The following is a 16,738-nucleotide window of genomic DNA, read 5'->3' as shown; positions in this document are numbered from 1 at the left end:
TCACGCTGCTGTGGCTGTGTATCCCTGGTTTCTGCAGCTTGCGGCTTGCAGGCAGGGTCCTCACCAGGTGCTGGGGACAGGATTGCAGTCTGCAGAGTCTCCTCCTCAGAGCGCACAGCAGCTGGGGAACATACCCACTGCCATCTGGCACCCTTGTGGCACCTGGGCTTTCCATGGACTGGCATGGGGTCAGTGGGTGGGTAGGGGTCTGAGGCCTCAATCCACAAAAAACAATCATGCAGAGGAAGAGATTAGGGAAACTACACCATTCACAGTAACCATAAGCAATATAAAATATCTAGGAGTAACTCTAACCAAGCAAGTAAAGGACTTGTTTGAAAAAAAACTTCAAATCTCTGAAGAAAGATCAAAGATGACATCAGAAGATGGAAAGATATCCTTTGTTCGTGGATCGGGAGAATTATCATAATAAAAATGGCCATCTTGCCAAAAGCAATGTACAGATTCAATGCAATACCTATCAAAATACCCACACAATTCTTTAAAGATATTGAAAGATCAATTCTCAACTTCATATGAAAAAAAAAAACCAGAATAGCTAAAATAATCCTGTACAATAAATGATCCTCTGGAGGAATCTCCATACCTGATGTCAAGCTGTACTATAGAGCAACAGTAATTAAAACGGCATGGTACTGGCACAGCAATAGGTTGGTTGATAAATGGAATCAAATCGAAGACCCAGAGATGAGTCCACACACATACAGTCACTTGATTTTTGATAAAGAAGCCAAATCTATTCAATGGAAAACGGATAGCATCTTCAACAAATGGTGCTGGTCTAACTGGATGCCTACATGCAGAAAAATGCAATTAGACTCACTTTGTCACCATACACAAAACTCAAGTCCAAATGGATTAAAGACCTCAACATAAAACCAGAGACACTAAATCGGTTAGAAGAAAAAGTGGGGAAGAGCCTGGAACACATTGGCACAGGAGAAAACTTCCTGAACAGAACACCAACAGCCCGGGCCTTAAGGTCAACAATCAATAAATGGGCCCTCATGAGGCTGAGAAGCTTCTGTAAGGCAGGAGACACTGTCAACAGAACAAAGCAACAGCCCACAGAACTGGGAAAAGATCTTCACCAACCCTACATCTGACAAAGGGCTAATATCCAAAATATATAAAGAACTCAAGAAATTAAACACCACCAAACCAAATAACCCAATGGAGAAACGGGGCTCAGAACTAAACAGAGAGTTCTCATCAGAGGAATATCAACTGGCTGAAAAACACTTAAAGAAATGTTCAACGTCTTTACTCATCAGAAAATGCAAATCAAAACGACTCTGAGAGTCCATCTTACACTCATCAGAATGGCTAAGACCAAAAATTCAAGTGACACCACATGCTGGCGAGGATGTGGAGAAAGAGGAGCACTCCTTCATTACTGGTGAGAATTCCTGAAATTTGTAGACAAATAGGTTGAACTAGAAATGATCATAATGAGTGAGTTAACCCAGAAGCAGAAAGACTCAAATGGTATATACTCACTTATATCTGCATACTAGCCCAAGGGGCATGTCCCATGAACATCTTCACTTACCAGGAAAGTAGGACAGAGGGGAGTACATACTATTGGGACTCTAGATGAGAGAAGCATGGGAGAATGGGGAAATAGAAGGATCCAGAGGGTCCTAGAAATCTACACAAACATTATGATGGGCGGATCTCAGCCCAGGGGTCCTGCTCAAATTATGGCACCAGCCATGGACAGTAGGTGCAGTAAACTTCAAACCCTACCCAGATCTAGCCAATGGACAGAACATTCTTCACAGTCGAGTGAAGAGTGGGGACTGACTTTCACACGAAGTCTAGTGCCCCATATTTGACCACCTACCCTCGATGGGGAGGCCTGATGGCACTCAGAGGAAGGATAGCAGGCTACCAAGAAGAGACTTGATACTCTATGAACCTATACAGGGGGAAGAGGTCCCCCTCATACACAGTCATAAGGGAGGGTAGTAAGGAGAAAATTGGAGAGAAGGAGGGAGGAATGGGAGGATACAAGGGATGAGATAACAATTGAGATGTAATATGAATAAATTAATAAAATATATTTTTAAAAAATAATAAAAAATAATTCAAGTGACACCACATGCTGGTGAGGATGTGGAGAAGAGAAATACTCCTTCATTACTGGTGGGAATGCAAACTTGTACAACCACTTTGGAAATCTATCTGATGCTATCTCAGAAAACTGGGAATAGGGCTTCATCAAGACCCAGCTATTCCACTCCTTGGAATATAACCAGAAGACACTCCACCACACAACAAGGACATATGTTCAACCATATTCATAGAGGCCTTATTCATAATAGCCAGAACATGGAAACAACCTAAATGTCCCTCAATCAAAGAATGAACAAAGAAACTGTGGTGCTTTTACACTATGGAGTACTACTCAGCTTTTAAAAACAAGGAAATCGAGAAATTTTTGGACAAATGGATTGAACTAGAAATGATCATACTGAGTTAACCCAGAAGCAGAAAGTCTCACTGGGTATATACTCATTTATAATTGGACACTAGCCCAAGAGGCATGTCCCATGAACATCTTCACTTACCAGGAGATTGGGATAGATGTAAGGACACACTATTGGGACTCTAGATGAAAGAAATATGGGAGAACGGAGAGATATAAGTATCCAGTGGGTCCTAGAAACCTACAGGAAGAACATCAGGACAGGCAGAACTGGGCCCAGGAGTTCTGCGCCAACCATGGACAATACATGCATTAAACAGTGAACCCCTACTCAGATCTAGCCAATGGACAGGACATTCTCCATACTTGAGTTGAGAGCAGGAACTGACTCTGACACAAACTCTGCTGCCCCACATTTGACCACTTCCCCTTGGTGGGGAGGCCTGGTGGCATTCAGAGAAAGGATAGACAGGCTACCAAGATGAGACTTGATAGCCTATGATCATATAGTGGGGGAGGAGGTCCTCCTCGGTCACTGGCATAGGGGAGAGGAATAGGGTAAAAGCGAGAAGGAGGGAGGAACAGGTGGATTCAAGGGACAGGATAACAATTGAGATGTAATCTGAATAAATTAATTAATCTTTTAAAAAAAAGAAAGTGACTTCTATTGCCACTTTGCAGATAAACACTTGGTATTTACAGGTAAAGTAACTTTTCCGAATGTCACAGAATCAGTACTGCCAGATCCATACTGTAAATTCAAGACTGCCCGAGACTGGAATCCTCATCCCTCTCCTTCATGAATGTATGAAGGAGGTCTCACTGCTCCCCCCCCCCGCCCCCGCCTTCCCTTGATTCTTGCCACATTCATCCTTTTAGTAAATCACAGAGGCAGGGTGTGCTTAGAGAAATCAATGAGTTGATTTATTTGCTCTCCAACAGTATTCCCTTAAAGACTCCTGAATGCTGAGCACGTGTCAAACGGGGATGTTGGTGGCAGAAGTAAACCCTCTCCACAGGATCTAAGTGTGGAAGCCTGGGAGCCTGGGATCTGGAGAGCGGAGAGCTGGGAAGCCAGGGAGTAGAGAAGTCGTTTCCAGACCACACAGAGTGAGTCCAGCGCCGTCTCCAAATGTCAGGGATCAGGCTATAAGAGAAAATAAGATAAAAACCTTCAACCCAGGAACCACTAAATCATTCCCATGTGGTCCTCGGTAAGGAAGCTGAGAGAGCTCGAACAACAAAGTTGGGCTCTGATTGCGAGGATTTAGAATTTCGGGAGAACGAGCCCGAGTCTCATTTTCAATGTGAAACTTGAAACTCAGAGCACTGAAGTAGACATTCCTCAGATTATTCCTATCCTTTGTGCTTCTGCCAGAGCCAGCATGAAGGAAGTAACTTGGAGAATAAAGAATGCATACAGCGCCTTGCAAAACATTTCAACTTCAGTATTTCCATTCTGCAGATAGAGAAACCCAGAAAGCCGCTGGCCCGTGGCCCTTACCCAGACAGGCTGCAGTGGAATCAAAGCCTCAGGCAAGCTTAAGTATTTCCCGAAGAAATAGGGGGACAGTGTCCCTTAAGGGACAAGCAGTCAGAGGCTCTTGAGTAAAGTCTCCCAGCCCATAAGCCTTGACCTCCAGAGCCTTGAAAAGCAGAAAGGGGCTGGAGAGAAATGAGATCCATCTCCCCGAGCCCACTCCTTACCTTACGCTGGGGGTACGCAGATTTTCCCGCACATGCCAGGACAACACTTATAGTTGCCATCACACTGGCCATCCCTTTCACACTTATTGGGAGGGTTAAGCATCAGACACCTCCCTTTTGTCTTGAGGCATTTCCCAGGCTTCTTCATCACTGGCGTGAAAAGAATCACAGATCAGATGTCTTAAACTTTAGGCACCACACCTCTGCCTCTTTAACCCAAGCAAAGAAGCTCATCCCTATCCACCCTCACCTCCACCACCTCCTCCTAAATATGTATCCTGAATAACACCTGGGTCCTCCCTAACATCTGGCCTCCGGATGCAGGTGACACGACCGATCTAGTCCTGAAATGGTGGAATGGCCTCCATCAAGCTATTTGAGTGTCCAATGTCTAGGTGATTACTTGCAAAGCCATCATCCTTACAGAGTAGCTGCTTCAGAGAAGTGGCTCTCCCTGCCCCGGGCAGCATGATGCCTTGGCTGACTGAAATGTTGTACTCAACAGCTGTTAGAAGCAAGGATACCCAGGAGGACCCCTTCATTCATCCATTAAACCCCATCCCCTTCAGTGCTGGGTCTTGAGGTTCATTCTTCTCCACCCACTTCCTTTGCTGGCTCACCTGGTCTGCGAATGGGAACAGGATCGATGCACTTCGTACTACATCTGTCTTGGCAGCACCTCTTCTTCCCTGGACATTCCCAGTCAGTATTGCACTGTGGTTTCTCTGGCCTAAGGCATTTGGCAGGCTTTCTAGAAGGGCAGGCTCCGATTTTGATAGCATCTGAAAAGAAAGATGAAGATGTTGGGAGAACATGGAACATCTATCATAAATCCTAAACAAAGGACCACTTTCCAGAATATAGACCCTCCTGGCCGTGGCCTGTAACTTCAAAAAAAAAATGCCTGACTGACCTGCAGGTGGAAGGGTGGGGGGAGACAGAATTGACAAATAAGACATATAACCAGGAGATGTCACAGACTAAGGAGAAAAGGCACAGGGTTCCCAGTCAAGTTTTTCCACCTCAGAGGTAAACTAGACTACACAAAGACAGAAAAGGAGAATAGAAGTAACGGAGAACAAGAGAAATAAACATGTGAAATGGTGAGAGCTAAAGCCAGAGGCAGAAAGAGGAAGGTTAGCAGACAGGGACAGAAACAGAGTGAGCCTGATATGATAGGAGGCTGTGTAATGAGCAGAGCATTTCTACATGCCTTGAAGCCTCATTGAGACCTCAGACCCCAGCAAGACACCAATGCACCCAGGAGGTCCCAGAGTAAGCTGAGAACCAGCTTTATCAGAGGAAACACACCCAAAACATTCAGGAGCCTTCATCTCTGATACTCCACATAGTTTTGGACCAAAGTAACTTCTACTCACCGTTTTTACCTCCTTCCACAGTCCAGGAGGCCAAGATCCCCAGAGCAAGGAGCACCATGAAAGGGAAGAAACCACTGGACTTCATGGTGAAGGCAGAATGGCTCCGATGTCTAGTCCCAAGCATCACTATTTATATCTTTTCCAGGAGGTGTGGCCCCAGTGGAATGTATTTGGCCCCTCCCAGCTGCTATTGCATAGGCAGGAAGCTTAGCCACAGAACAGAAGTCTTGATGCTACAGAGGTGGGTGGTAGACTTTCTGCTTCAGGCAGGACCAGGAGGCCAGCAGAGTTATTACCAGAGAGTTGAAAACGAAAGAAATTGGTTTGGAAGCTCTCACCAGAGGAACATTCCAGACCATGAGCCCTGAACATTATGATGTCCCCAAGCCTAATGCTCTTGCTGGTAGAAAAGAACAGGAAGGTCCAGTCACAAAAGGGCTACCAGGACCTGAGGCTGAAACATCAGACGTGGACTCTCAGCTGGGACTGTAAGATACTCCTCTATTTCTCACGTTGCTGGACTTTCTGGGATTTTGAAACTCTAAGCTATTGCTCAATGCAGATTCCTTCTCGAGATGCAGGTGACTCATGGTTCGACCAACTGCTCTTTATTTCTGCCAAATCATTTGCACCGCTGTTTGCCCAGTGCCTATTCCATGACTAAAACGTGGAAAGCAATCCTTAAACAAATGAAAGTTGTACGTGGAAGGGCCTTGCCTTCAGCAAATCTCTTTGGAGCTCAGTGTCTTAGGCATGAAACGACTTAGGGCTGGTCCTGCCTGAGATTAAGGGTTTGAAGTGACCCTTAAGATAATGAATGGATTGCATTGCTTGCTACTTGAGTTCATTGACGTGGATTAAAGAAAAAGAGGCAAGGTCCCTTACTCATCATCATCAGTGTAGTCAGCGTTGAGCTGTGGCGCCATTTGAGTGGGTAAAGGAATTCTTCCTACCCCTAAATTCTCCACAGGCACCAGATGTCAGCAAAAACTATGGCTGCCGTGTGCTCGGCCCGTTGTGTGTGCTACCCACACACACTTCTGTGCTTCTGATTATTAAAAGAAACACCCTTCTTTCTAGTATTCAGCCCAAACTTCCCTACCTGCAAAGTTTGAGCCTTGCCCCAGCATCCTGGGACCTTCATTTTAGATTTCATATACATGTACTGTATTTATAGCATCTAGCTCCTCACTCTACTCCCTCCAACCTCATCCTCCACTCAACTCCCTCTCAAATTCTTAGCCTCTTTTTCTTTAATTGTTATTGCTCTATGTGTTTACCAATAGCCATATTAATACAATCTGCTGCCTCCAGTTGGTGTCGTTCATGTGTATGTGTTCAGGGCTGACCGCTTGGTATCGGATAGCCAATTGGGCTCACCCATAGGCAAGACTCCCTCCCTCAGCACTCCTTGTCTATATCTCATCAGTGAGGGGTGGCACCCCATAAATTCGTCCCCCCCCCTTTCACAGTGGCATATCAACTGGTATTTTCATTGTCCGCGATCTTATTTAGGCAGCCAAACTGTTGAGATTTGATGGTCCTTGTAATTTTCCCATTCATTCCTCAAAGGGTAGACATTCAAACATACATGAAAAGGCTATGAATTAAGTGCTGGGCTCCACAAAGCACTCTCTAGTCCAGAAGCCAGCTGTTAACAGATCCGTTTATACAGAAATTATTCAGGATCTTGGATTTTGATGCCCAAGAAAAGGGGAAGGAAATTTAACATGCACTGAGCAACTTGGGCCAGCAATATGCATTGGTGTGTAACTAGCAAACTTGTAGCGATGTAAGAGAGAAATGGACAGCCTGGCTTCCATGCGTGGACCACCTTGCTGGCCGCTTCAGAGTTTGCTCTCACTTCCTCCCACACAACCCCTGCCCTTCCCCTTCTCTGTTTCTGTCTATCTTCCTCCGTGCAAAGAGAGTTTCCAGAATTTTCTAAATTTGTGTTTCTTAAAGAGTCAAAATGAGGATCCCCCATCTAGATCTTTCTGTTTGTGATTAATGACTGACTGACTGACTGACTGACTGACTGACTGACTGTTTGAAAACAGCTGCTTTCATCATCATCATTCCTGTAACCAAGCAACAGTATTTCCATCGAAGAACGCAAGCAGGATAATGATGCCTGGCAAATTCCTAACTCTCCGTATAATGGATTCTAAATCATTAAGTCATGCAACATCAAGGTTAAAGGGAGTCACTGAAGCTGTCTAGATCAAGGATTATAACTAAAATCCCTGAGCCAAATCCAGGAGGCATTTATTTTAGGTTTATTTACTTTATTATACATGGGTGTTCTGCTTGCATGTATGTCTGTATATGGCTTATGTGCCTGGTACCTGAGGATGCCAGGAAGAGGGAAGCATATCCCTGGAACTGGAGTTTCAGACAATATGAGCCACTGTGTGCATGCTGAGAACTAAACCGAGGCCCTCTGGAAGAGCAGCTGGTGCAGGCTAATTTTTTATTAAATGGGGGATTATTGGAATGTTTATAAACTGTCTGTAGCTATTTGTCTGCTCCAATGACAATGTGAAGTAGTTGCAACAGAACCTGAAATATTTACTACAAAATCTAAAATATATAATGTTTGGTACTTCTGGCCTCTGATTCAGGTCAAACTCTCAGCTAAAGAAACAGGGGAAGCTATAAGCCCCAAGTTACATAATGAGCTGATTCTAGAACTTAAGACAGCTTTTCTACAGCAACTGAGTCATACCGAAAACCTGCTTGGTTACAGACACATACTCATAACCGTATCTTAACTACAGCTGATTCACTGAATTGAATTCACACCCTCTCTTGGCATCTATTAAATTCTATATAGATCCATTCATTCATTCGTTTGTACAAAACTTACGTAACATCTGCTTACCACATGCCAGGTGCTGTTCTAGGTCCTGAGCTTACACTGAACAAGACACACTGGACAATGCCACAGTCATCGAGAGCCTCAACTTTCAAGTCAGGCATACCTGACATGTGAAATGGCTGCACCTCTTTTGGCTCCTGTTACTCAGCTCTAAACGAGAACGTTGCTTTCTCCTGTGTAGGACAGATGTGATGCATAGCTGGAAAACCCACAAGAGTAAGCATTGTTTTACAGCTGATAGTCTTCAGACACTAGGCACACAGGAAGCTGTCAGTTTCTAAGTAGAGATTCAATACGCAGATGTGGACTTGAGACTATAGCCCATCTTGCTCTGACCATTAGATGCTTGACAAAATCCAGTTCCATCAATATTCTGGTTCTGTCTTTCTGGGGAACCCTTACTATCATAACCTTTGTGGCCCCACAGTTCCTATCCTGGTAGCATTTATTCAGTTACATATGTACATGTATATATATGGTGATTTTAGATCTATATAATCACTGAATATATATATTTATAATAAAATTTTATATATATATCCTCATGAGACACCTTATCCTTTGGGCCTCAGGACTCTGGCTTCAAAAGAATATTTCCATGGTCAGTCATTTGGTTCTTCCTCATGGTCTATCAATGTCAATGCCAAGACAGGAAGAGGAACCCGCAGCATGTGGTGCCTAGAGTAAAAGAGGTCAGTGAGCAGTCTTCACTCTTCTGCAAGTGTTCACACACCTTTGGGGGAGCAATGTTAAATGTGCTTTTAAAACTCCATGGAAGAGCTGGGTATGATGGCACAGCCTGCAATCCCATAACTCAAGAGGGTGATAGTGAGCTGTAGATCAGTCTGGGTTATATAACAAGACTCTGTATCCAAGAAAACAAATAATCCAGGTGGCTCACAGCTGTAATCTCAGCACCTGGGAGGCTGAGACAGGAGGATCATGTGAGTTGACCAGCCACAAGCCACATAATAAATTTCAGGTTAAGGCTACAGAGTGAAACTTTGTCTCAATAAATAAGTAATAAACCTAAATAGGAAACTAAAGTAAAGAACTTAATTTCTTTTTTCTTTTTTCTTTTCTTTCTTTTTTTTTTTTAATTTATTTTTGTTTTTCAAGACAGGATTTATCTGTGTAGCCCTGGCTGTCCTGGACTCTATTTGTAGACCAGCCTGACCTTGAGCTCACAGAGATCCACCTGCCTCTGCCCCTCTGAGTGCTGGGATTAAAGGAATGCACCACTGCACTAGGGAAAGAAAACTTAATTTCAATTTTTTCTTTTCTACAGGGGGTGTCACATTTTCATGTTACACTGGGTGTTGCTGTGGCAAATTATGAAGCCAGTAAAAGGGCTTTATGTATAAAGGAAGAAAAGCATTTCATTTATATAAGTAATGCCCATGCCTCATTCATCACAGCTCAAGACTGACCCTGACATGTCAATCAAAGACAAAACACATGAGTGCCAGTGAAAGAAAACAGGGAAAATAAAAACTGAACGACTGACCTCTGGAACAAACTAGAGGCAACCTTGAGAAATGCCTTCCCAAATCACTAGAATCCAAACCCTTCTGCCTGAATGCCATGTTATTTGTCAGAGAGAGAGAGAGAGAGAGAGAGAGAGAGAGAGAGAGAGAGAGAGAGAGAGAGAGAGTTAGAAAGGCCTGAGGATTGAAGTGCTATAATTGTTTGGTCTGGGTAGAAGGTAGGAGAAGCTACACACACACACACACACAAGCAATGCGTTGAAGGGACGACCACTCACAGCGCCAGCACAGGACGCCAGCACATGAGATTCAGTAGAGCGGGATAAATAAATGCTGCACTGACGATCAAAGCCCAGGACTCATACAGAGCAGAGATCCATACAGAGATCTCAGAGCAGGCTCTGCCCCAAAGACACTGGCAGTCCTGGTTGGGTGCAGATGCTGGAAAGGAACATAAATCTTTGAGGAACTAGATATAAGTTGTTCTTTCCGATAAATGACCTTATCTTTACAGATGAGGTTACACCTAGAAGTTGAAGCACTTCCGGTGTGCCCAGTGTGAAATGTAGAATGCACACTACAGTGGGGGGGGGGAATCTTCTTCTCAAAAGGGAAACATGAAAAGTAGATACATGTGGCCCCTGACCCTGGGAACACTGTATATCTTACTAAGTCGAGGATATTAACACTCCCTCTCTGGTGACAAAGGGACTTCCTGATCATGACAACCTGGAAAGTCCAGTCCTGCTCTCAGAAGCTTTTATCTTGCCCACGTACTGCCTTCTATGGCCACACCTCTGAGTACAGCAAAGAATACACCTTTGCTGAGGGAGACAGACAAGGATGCACCTTTTCAGGAACTCATTTCTTACAGGTGAGTAGGAAGTAGGAGACAATCAGCAGCCACTGTTGGTGAAGCCTGAACTGCCTGTGTAGTTGGATCCTGGTCAGTTTAAGTCAAGTAAAACATGAGCTAACAGCCACATCCTGAAATTGTGCTAAGTCAGATTGTGCTATTTCATCCTATTCAACCATGAATGTGCACTTTTAACCTGAACATGCACTTAATTCTGAAAGTTGCCTTCCTTTGTCTCATTGGAAATCACTTCTCAGCCATTTTCTCCATTCCCTTTCTGAAAGTTTCAGGGACTGTGTATTAAGCCTTCTATTTCTATTGCCCTTGGTTTGTTGCTGTTGCTGTTGCTGCTGCTGCTGCTGCTGCTGCTGCTGCTGCTGCTGTTGCTGTTGTTTTTGTCTTTCCTTGAATGATTTTCTTCTTCATCTCTCTGTGTTATGACCAGACGAGTTTCTCAGTACTATCTTCCAATGCGCTAATTTTACTTTCAGCTTAATCTAGTCAAGATTTCTTTTTATTTGTTTACAGGAATTTTTAATATCAACTTGGAAATTTTAATATATATCTCTCTACTTTTTTAATGAATTAAGACTAGCAATCATTTGACCAATTGTTAGGAATACTTCTGCCTTGAAAATTCAGCCTCTTTGTTTATTATTTCTTTGCTTCTTTTTTTTTTTTTTTTTTTTTACTCAATTTTTAAGGCAAGGTCTCACTCTGCAGCCCTGGATCACTGAGAACTCATTATTGTAGATTAAACTTGCCTCTAACTCATGGAGATTCCCTCATCTCTTCTTCCCAAGTTCTGGAATTCAAGGCGTGAGTGACCTCACTTAGCTCATTATTCATTTAAAAAAATATGGAGTTCGTCCTCGTGCCTCGGTCTCCCCAGCGCTGAAACTACTGGCATGAATCTCAGCAGCTGTTTTGTCTCAACCACTCTGTAGTCCTCCCTGGTCACCTGTGCCCTGTTTCTTCCACCAGGCCCCATCCACGTGTCAGGGACATGCCTGTGCCTTTAGAATATTGTCAAACTCCTGTTGCTGGGATGGGTTTGAGGTTGGTGCATTTGCCCGTGTTTAGAATCTGTCTGTAGATTGTGACTAATCTGAGAGAAACATTCGATCATGGGTAGAGTGCCCCACAAGAGTGGTGGAAGTCGTCTGGGGAGGTATTAGAACGATGAAGAAGAAAAAACAAAAAACAAAAAACAAAAACCACCTGCATCTGATGATGGCTTTTGTGTTTGCTGTTACTCTTCCTCCTGTGATTAAGAATAAAATTCTCAACCAGAATATATCCTATGTGAATATATTTTAATAATATCTTCTCCAATCAGGCAACAACCCAGGTGGCAATTCCCCCACAGTAAAAATGCATACATTGTATGTGGTTGGGGAAGGAAGGAAGCACAGTCTGTGAGCCAATTATATGTCCGATTTCACACAGGAAGTGAGGAGTAGCCTCTCTGCCCTCTTTCTTCCATTCCTTGGGTGGGGCGGGAGAGATGAGTTGGCCTTCGTACTTCCTGGTTCTCACGTCTCTCGAGAGTGAGGGCCAGAGGTGCTCTAACTCCACCCCTGCTGACTCACGGAACTGCTCATCCTGCGCCTTCCAAGACACTCAGGGGCAACTCATTGTCTCCAGCTGTTTATGTGCCAGCTTCTCAGTAAGAGCTGTGTTGACGCACACAGTCTTAGACACTCCGAGTTCTCTGACACTGAACAGTGCGTTGGCAATGGCTCCTGAACGTCTTTGGAGAACTCGTGAGAAGGACTGTGTTTGACTAGTCACCCCTGTACATAGACACAGTAGAATGGGATGTACTGCCCACCATCTACAGCCTAGTTATAATTGGCTCTCACCTTAAAAATCATACATGTTTTACTAAAGCATGCTTCAGAAGAGGTTTAGATAGACTTGTCTCACTGAGAATACCCATCTAAAATCACACAGTAGGTAAGTTGGCTTTACGAGTTTCTCTGAACTCACTATGTAGTAACCCCAAGGTACCTGTTTGGCCACACCCCTCCTAAACTAAATTAGAGGTCAAATTCTAGCCTTTTCTTTTCCATCCTGTGTACATTTGTACATGCAATCACTCAAAACACATCATTGAGTATCTCCTGTAAACTAAGCATTCACACACACACACACACACACACACACACACACACACACACACACACACGGCTCGTGGAGCGTGCCTGAAGAGGAAGTGACACAGAACTGCTGACATGGAGCGTGTTAAAAGCTGGGAAACCTCAAACTTGAGATTTAAAATCTCATCCTAGGAATGGAAGTTGTGGGACAAAGTTCCGTGCCTGCCTCAGGAGCATGTGACACAACCCCCAGGAGGCTACAGATGGTCACTCACGTAGGCTTGTCACCTGTTACCTTTCCCTCTTGCAATCAGAGTAACACCAGCATCCTAGTCCCAGACAATCAAAAGCATTAGCCCCTCCAAACCCCTACCCTACTGCCTAAGGTTTATAATGTCCCTATTCTCCCTGAAGTAGAAGCTCACCACCCACTTCATCAAAAATCATCCGAGACCTGCTGTTTACTCTGGGCTGCAACACTGTGGAAAGCAGGGCTCCCCTTTTCCTCGAAGAATTCACTGTTTGACCCCCTGGACTTGATCGCAGGTCAAGGGGTCACTTCAGCACCACCATGACCACCAACCACCATAGAAGCTCACCCGCCTGGTGGCCTCAGGCATCTGCTGTTCATCTGTATTGATGCTGCCTCCCAATCAGCTGGAGTGCGGCTTGACTTGGCTCTGGAACAGAGTTCTGGCTATAACCTGGTCAGGTGGGGGTGAACATTCACCTGCCACATCAGCTGCTAAGGCAGCAGTTTAGCCAAAGAGTTGTTAACACTGCTGTTCCTGAAATAGCTGTTCCATTTGCCCAAATCAGGTCAGGCTTCCGCAACCACCTGCTTCAGCTTCGGAGCCCTGAGCTTTCACTGCTCTTTCCTGTCAGTGGTCTGACTAAAAGAGCCGTAACCCTTTCCTGTGGAGAAAATCGTTTCTCCCTCATCTCTGGCCAGACTGGATGTCCTGTGACGTGGATCTCGATTCATGTTCTACCATGTTCTATCCTTCCCCGCCAGGACACCCATGGCAGTCTGGGCCTTCCAAGGAACACAGAACTACAAATACACACACACACACACACACACACACACACACACACACACACACGCGAATGCACTCAGGCACAAACACACACTGCAGCTCACAGGAAGACATCTATCAACTTAGATTATTGCATCTCAAAAGATGTTACGCGGTCCATTTAACCTTTAAAACCTTCTACTTCTAGATTCTAGGGCTTTTCTTTACCATTGCGTAACTTTGTGACCTTGGTCGGGTCACCACCAATTTCCCTAGCCATGCAATAAGAGTCTTAAACTAGGAGAAGAAGGGAACCCACATCTCAGAGTCCCCAGCGCTAGGAGAGCTGTCAGGCTGGTGCTGAGAAGCCAGCTATAGTCGTTAAAGACATAAACGCCACCCAAGAGAAACACCCTGTGAGGTAGCAGATGAAATTTTTTTTTTAAATGATGCCCTAATAGGTTCTCCATGGGGACCTGTGTCCTGTCTAGTCACATGTTCTTGGCCCCAAGAACTGTGTCAAGTATGGGTTTCAGATTGTGAAGGGGTCTTAGTTACTTTTCTATTGCTATGGTGATAAGATTACCATGGCCAAGGCAACTTATAAAAGAAAGTGTTTATTGGGGTTCATGGTTCCAGAGAGTCAGAGTCCATGAACATCATGGCAGGGAGCATGGTGGAAGCAGACAGGTATGGCGCTGAGTCAGCAGCTGAGAGGTTCGGTCTGATCCACAGGCATGAGTCAGAGTGAGGCAGAGGCCTACCTGGAAACAGTGTGGGTTTTTGAACCTCAAGCCCCAATCCCCAGTGACATGCCTTCTTCGAGAAGGCCAACCTTCCTAATCCTTTCCCAACAGTTCCACCAATTAGGTACTAAGTATTCAGATACAGGAGCCCATGAGGGGCATTTCACTTAAACTATCATATGGAATGTGCTTTAAATCCAATCAAAAAGTGTTGGGTACTACCGTGACATCCATGCCACTAGCACAACAGTGGACATGTCTTGCCAGGCCAGTTGTTACTGTAGCTCACTGTAGTTCAAACTTGGGTAAGACTGATGACTACTTTTCTCCTCTGATAGCATGACAGCACCTTCCAGCACTATGAAAGCTAGTCAATAGGAGGAGTAAAGCTTTCAGGGGAGTAAAAATTTATTTCTCCGTGTTAAACTGATTCCTGATGGCTTATCTTTATACCCATAGGTTTATGCATCGCTCATCTCTCATCAGAGGAGATTCTCTTTGCAGTAGGTGATGAATTACAAGTAGACCCACAACTGGTTAAGAATAAGGTATAAATAAGCCTGTGAATGCTTATCCATAAATAGAGCATCTACATCACACCCCCTACTCCCAAGGCTCAGGAACCACAGAGGAAGAGGGGACAGAAAGAACATACGAACCAGAGGTAGGGGATGACTAAAAAGAATCAGTGTCTTCTGGATAAAGCAGCTCACCAGCCATTTGAACTCACGGTAGTTATGACAGCATGGATAAGACCTGCACAATAGCAATCCGTACACAATCTCAGAATGGGGAAGGAAGATGCACACAAAGCCCCACTCCCTAGCTAAGGAGTCACTGGCAACGAATAGCTGCTAGAAGAGAGAGAATCATTCTCCTTAAAGAAGAGGTCCCTGGTATGTCAACCATACTCCAATGGAAACCAGCACATCCAATAGTTTATGGGCAGCACAAAGTGTACTTGATGAGCGTTTTAAGTCATAGGGGAGAGGAATAAGAGGAAAATGGGAGGGAGGGAAGAATGGGAGGATACAAGGGGTGGGATAACAATTGAGATGTAACAAGAATAAATTAATAAAGAAAAAAAGAAAAGAAAAAAATTTTTAAAAATTAAAAAAAAGAAAACTCAAAGGTAGGTGAATATGTTATAAGGGATTGATCTGGAGGGAGTTTGGGTATGGGAAGTGAATATGGTCAAAATGCCTTTTGCATTAAATACTCGACTAATAAAAAAATGAGGGAAGAATATGTGTCCTGAGGGCCACATTCCACGATTTGGAGGATCTACTCTTAAAAAGATCCAAATTGTTTTAAAGGAAAATGGCCTAGGATGAATCAGCTTCTTGCTCCTCCAAAGCAACTGCCCAGGAAAGTGGTTCTCCAGGTACACCACACAGAAACTGGATCCACGGACATCGATCTACACTGCAAGCTTGTGGCAAAACCTTGCAGGATCGCCCACGTGGAATTGGTTTTGAAGACATTAAGGACGCAAGATAGAGGAGTCGTGGGAGTCTGTCCCATAGTTTAGAGAGAAAGTAGGGCCAGTCAATGTGCTGCAGGGTCAGAGGCCCTGCAAGGAAGGAGGCCCTGGGACACCACTCTGTGAGGCTGAAACCTAACGCGCAATGGGGACCCCAGGACACTGGAGATACCTGGCTCATGAAACATCTGTCAAGTAGGCCTATGGTCATGGAGTTGAGCCAACCCAAGAGACAGGCTAGTATGCTACTGGGGTGCAGACCTGGTGGGTGGGGCTCCCCAAATCCTTAAGAGCCCAGCCGATTTAACTTAAGTTCCAGATGTCAGACATGATCAGGAGGATCTCACATTTGCTTTGGGCTAATTATTCTTTGCCATGCCCAGGTTCTTCTGTTTTTTTGGTTTTGTTTTGTTTTGTTTTGTTTTGTTTTTTGAATGATGATGTTTATTCTGTGTCATTAAATGTTGGAAGTCTGCCACTTGTCTTTTATTTTATAGGAGCTCACAATTAAGAAACTTTGGATTTTTAAATCATTGGAACTGCTAATGACTGCAAAGACTGTATATTATTTGACTGAAAGCATTTTTCATGAGCCTGTGAAATCAAGCGGTGGAGAACTACGATTT

At 44.3% G+C, this 16,738-nt stretch overlaps 1 protein-coding gene across 1 annotated transcript; it reads right to left on the bottom strand.

The window, feature by feature from the left end:
- Positions 1-3,349: 3,349 nt before the first annotated feature.
- SLPI (secretory leukocyte peptidase inhibitor) lies at positions 3,350-5,698 on the bottom strand. Its single transcript, XM_084775169.1, has 4 exons — positions 5,539-5,698; positions 4,780-4,941; positions 4,160-4,309; positions 3,350-3,599 (listed from the first exon to the last, which is right to left on the bottom strand). The coding sequence occupies exons 1-3, from the start codon at positions 5,660-5,662 to the stop codon at positions 4,161-4,163; spliced, it is 435 nt and encodes a 144-aa protein (XP_084631295.1). The 5' UTR covers positions 5,663-5,698; the 3' UTR covers positions 3,350-3,599; position 4,160.
- Positions 5,699-16,738: the final 11,040 nt, after the last annotated feature.

This window comes from Acomys minous (assembly GCF_964271855.1).
Source record: "Acomys minous genome assembly, chromosome: 3".
Taxonomy (NCBI): Eukaryota; Metazoa; Chordata; class Mammalia; order Rodentia; family Muridae; genus Acomys; species Acomys minous.
Note: the sequence above shows the minus strand (reverse complement) of the source record. Positions and strands in the feature narration are given on the sequence as shown.

Bases quoted from the DNA above. Each gene is read 5' to 3' on its own strand.
- SLPI (XM_084775169.1), bottom strand. From the start codon at position 5,662: ATGCTTGGGACTAGACATCGGAGCCATTCTGCCTTCACCATGAAGTCC. The intron at 4,942-5,538 runs GTGAGTAGAAGT...CTTTCTTTTCAG, and splicing joins TGTGGAAGGAGGTAAAAACG to ATGCTATCAAAATCGGAGCC. The intron at 4,310-4,779 runs GTGAGCCAGCAA...TTTTCACGCCAG, and splicing joins TGTTCCCATTCGCAGACCAG to TGATGAAGAAGCCTGGGAAA.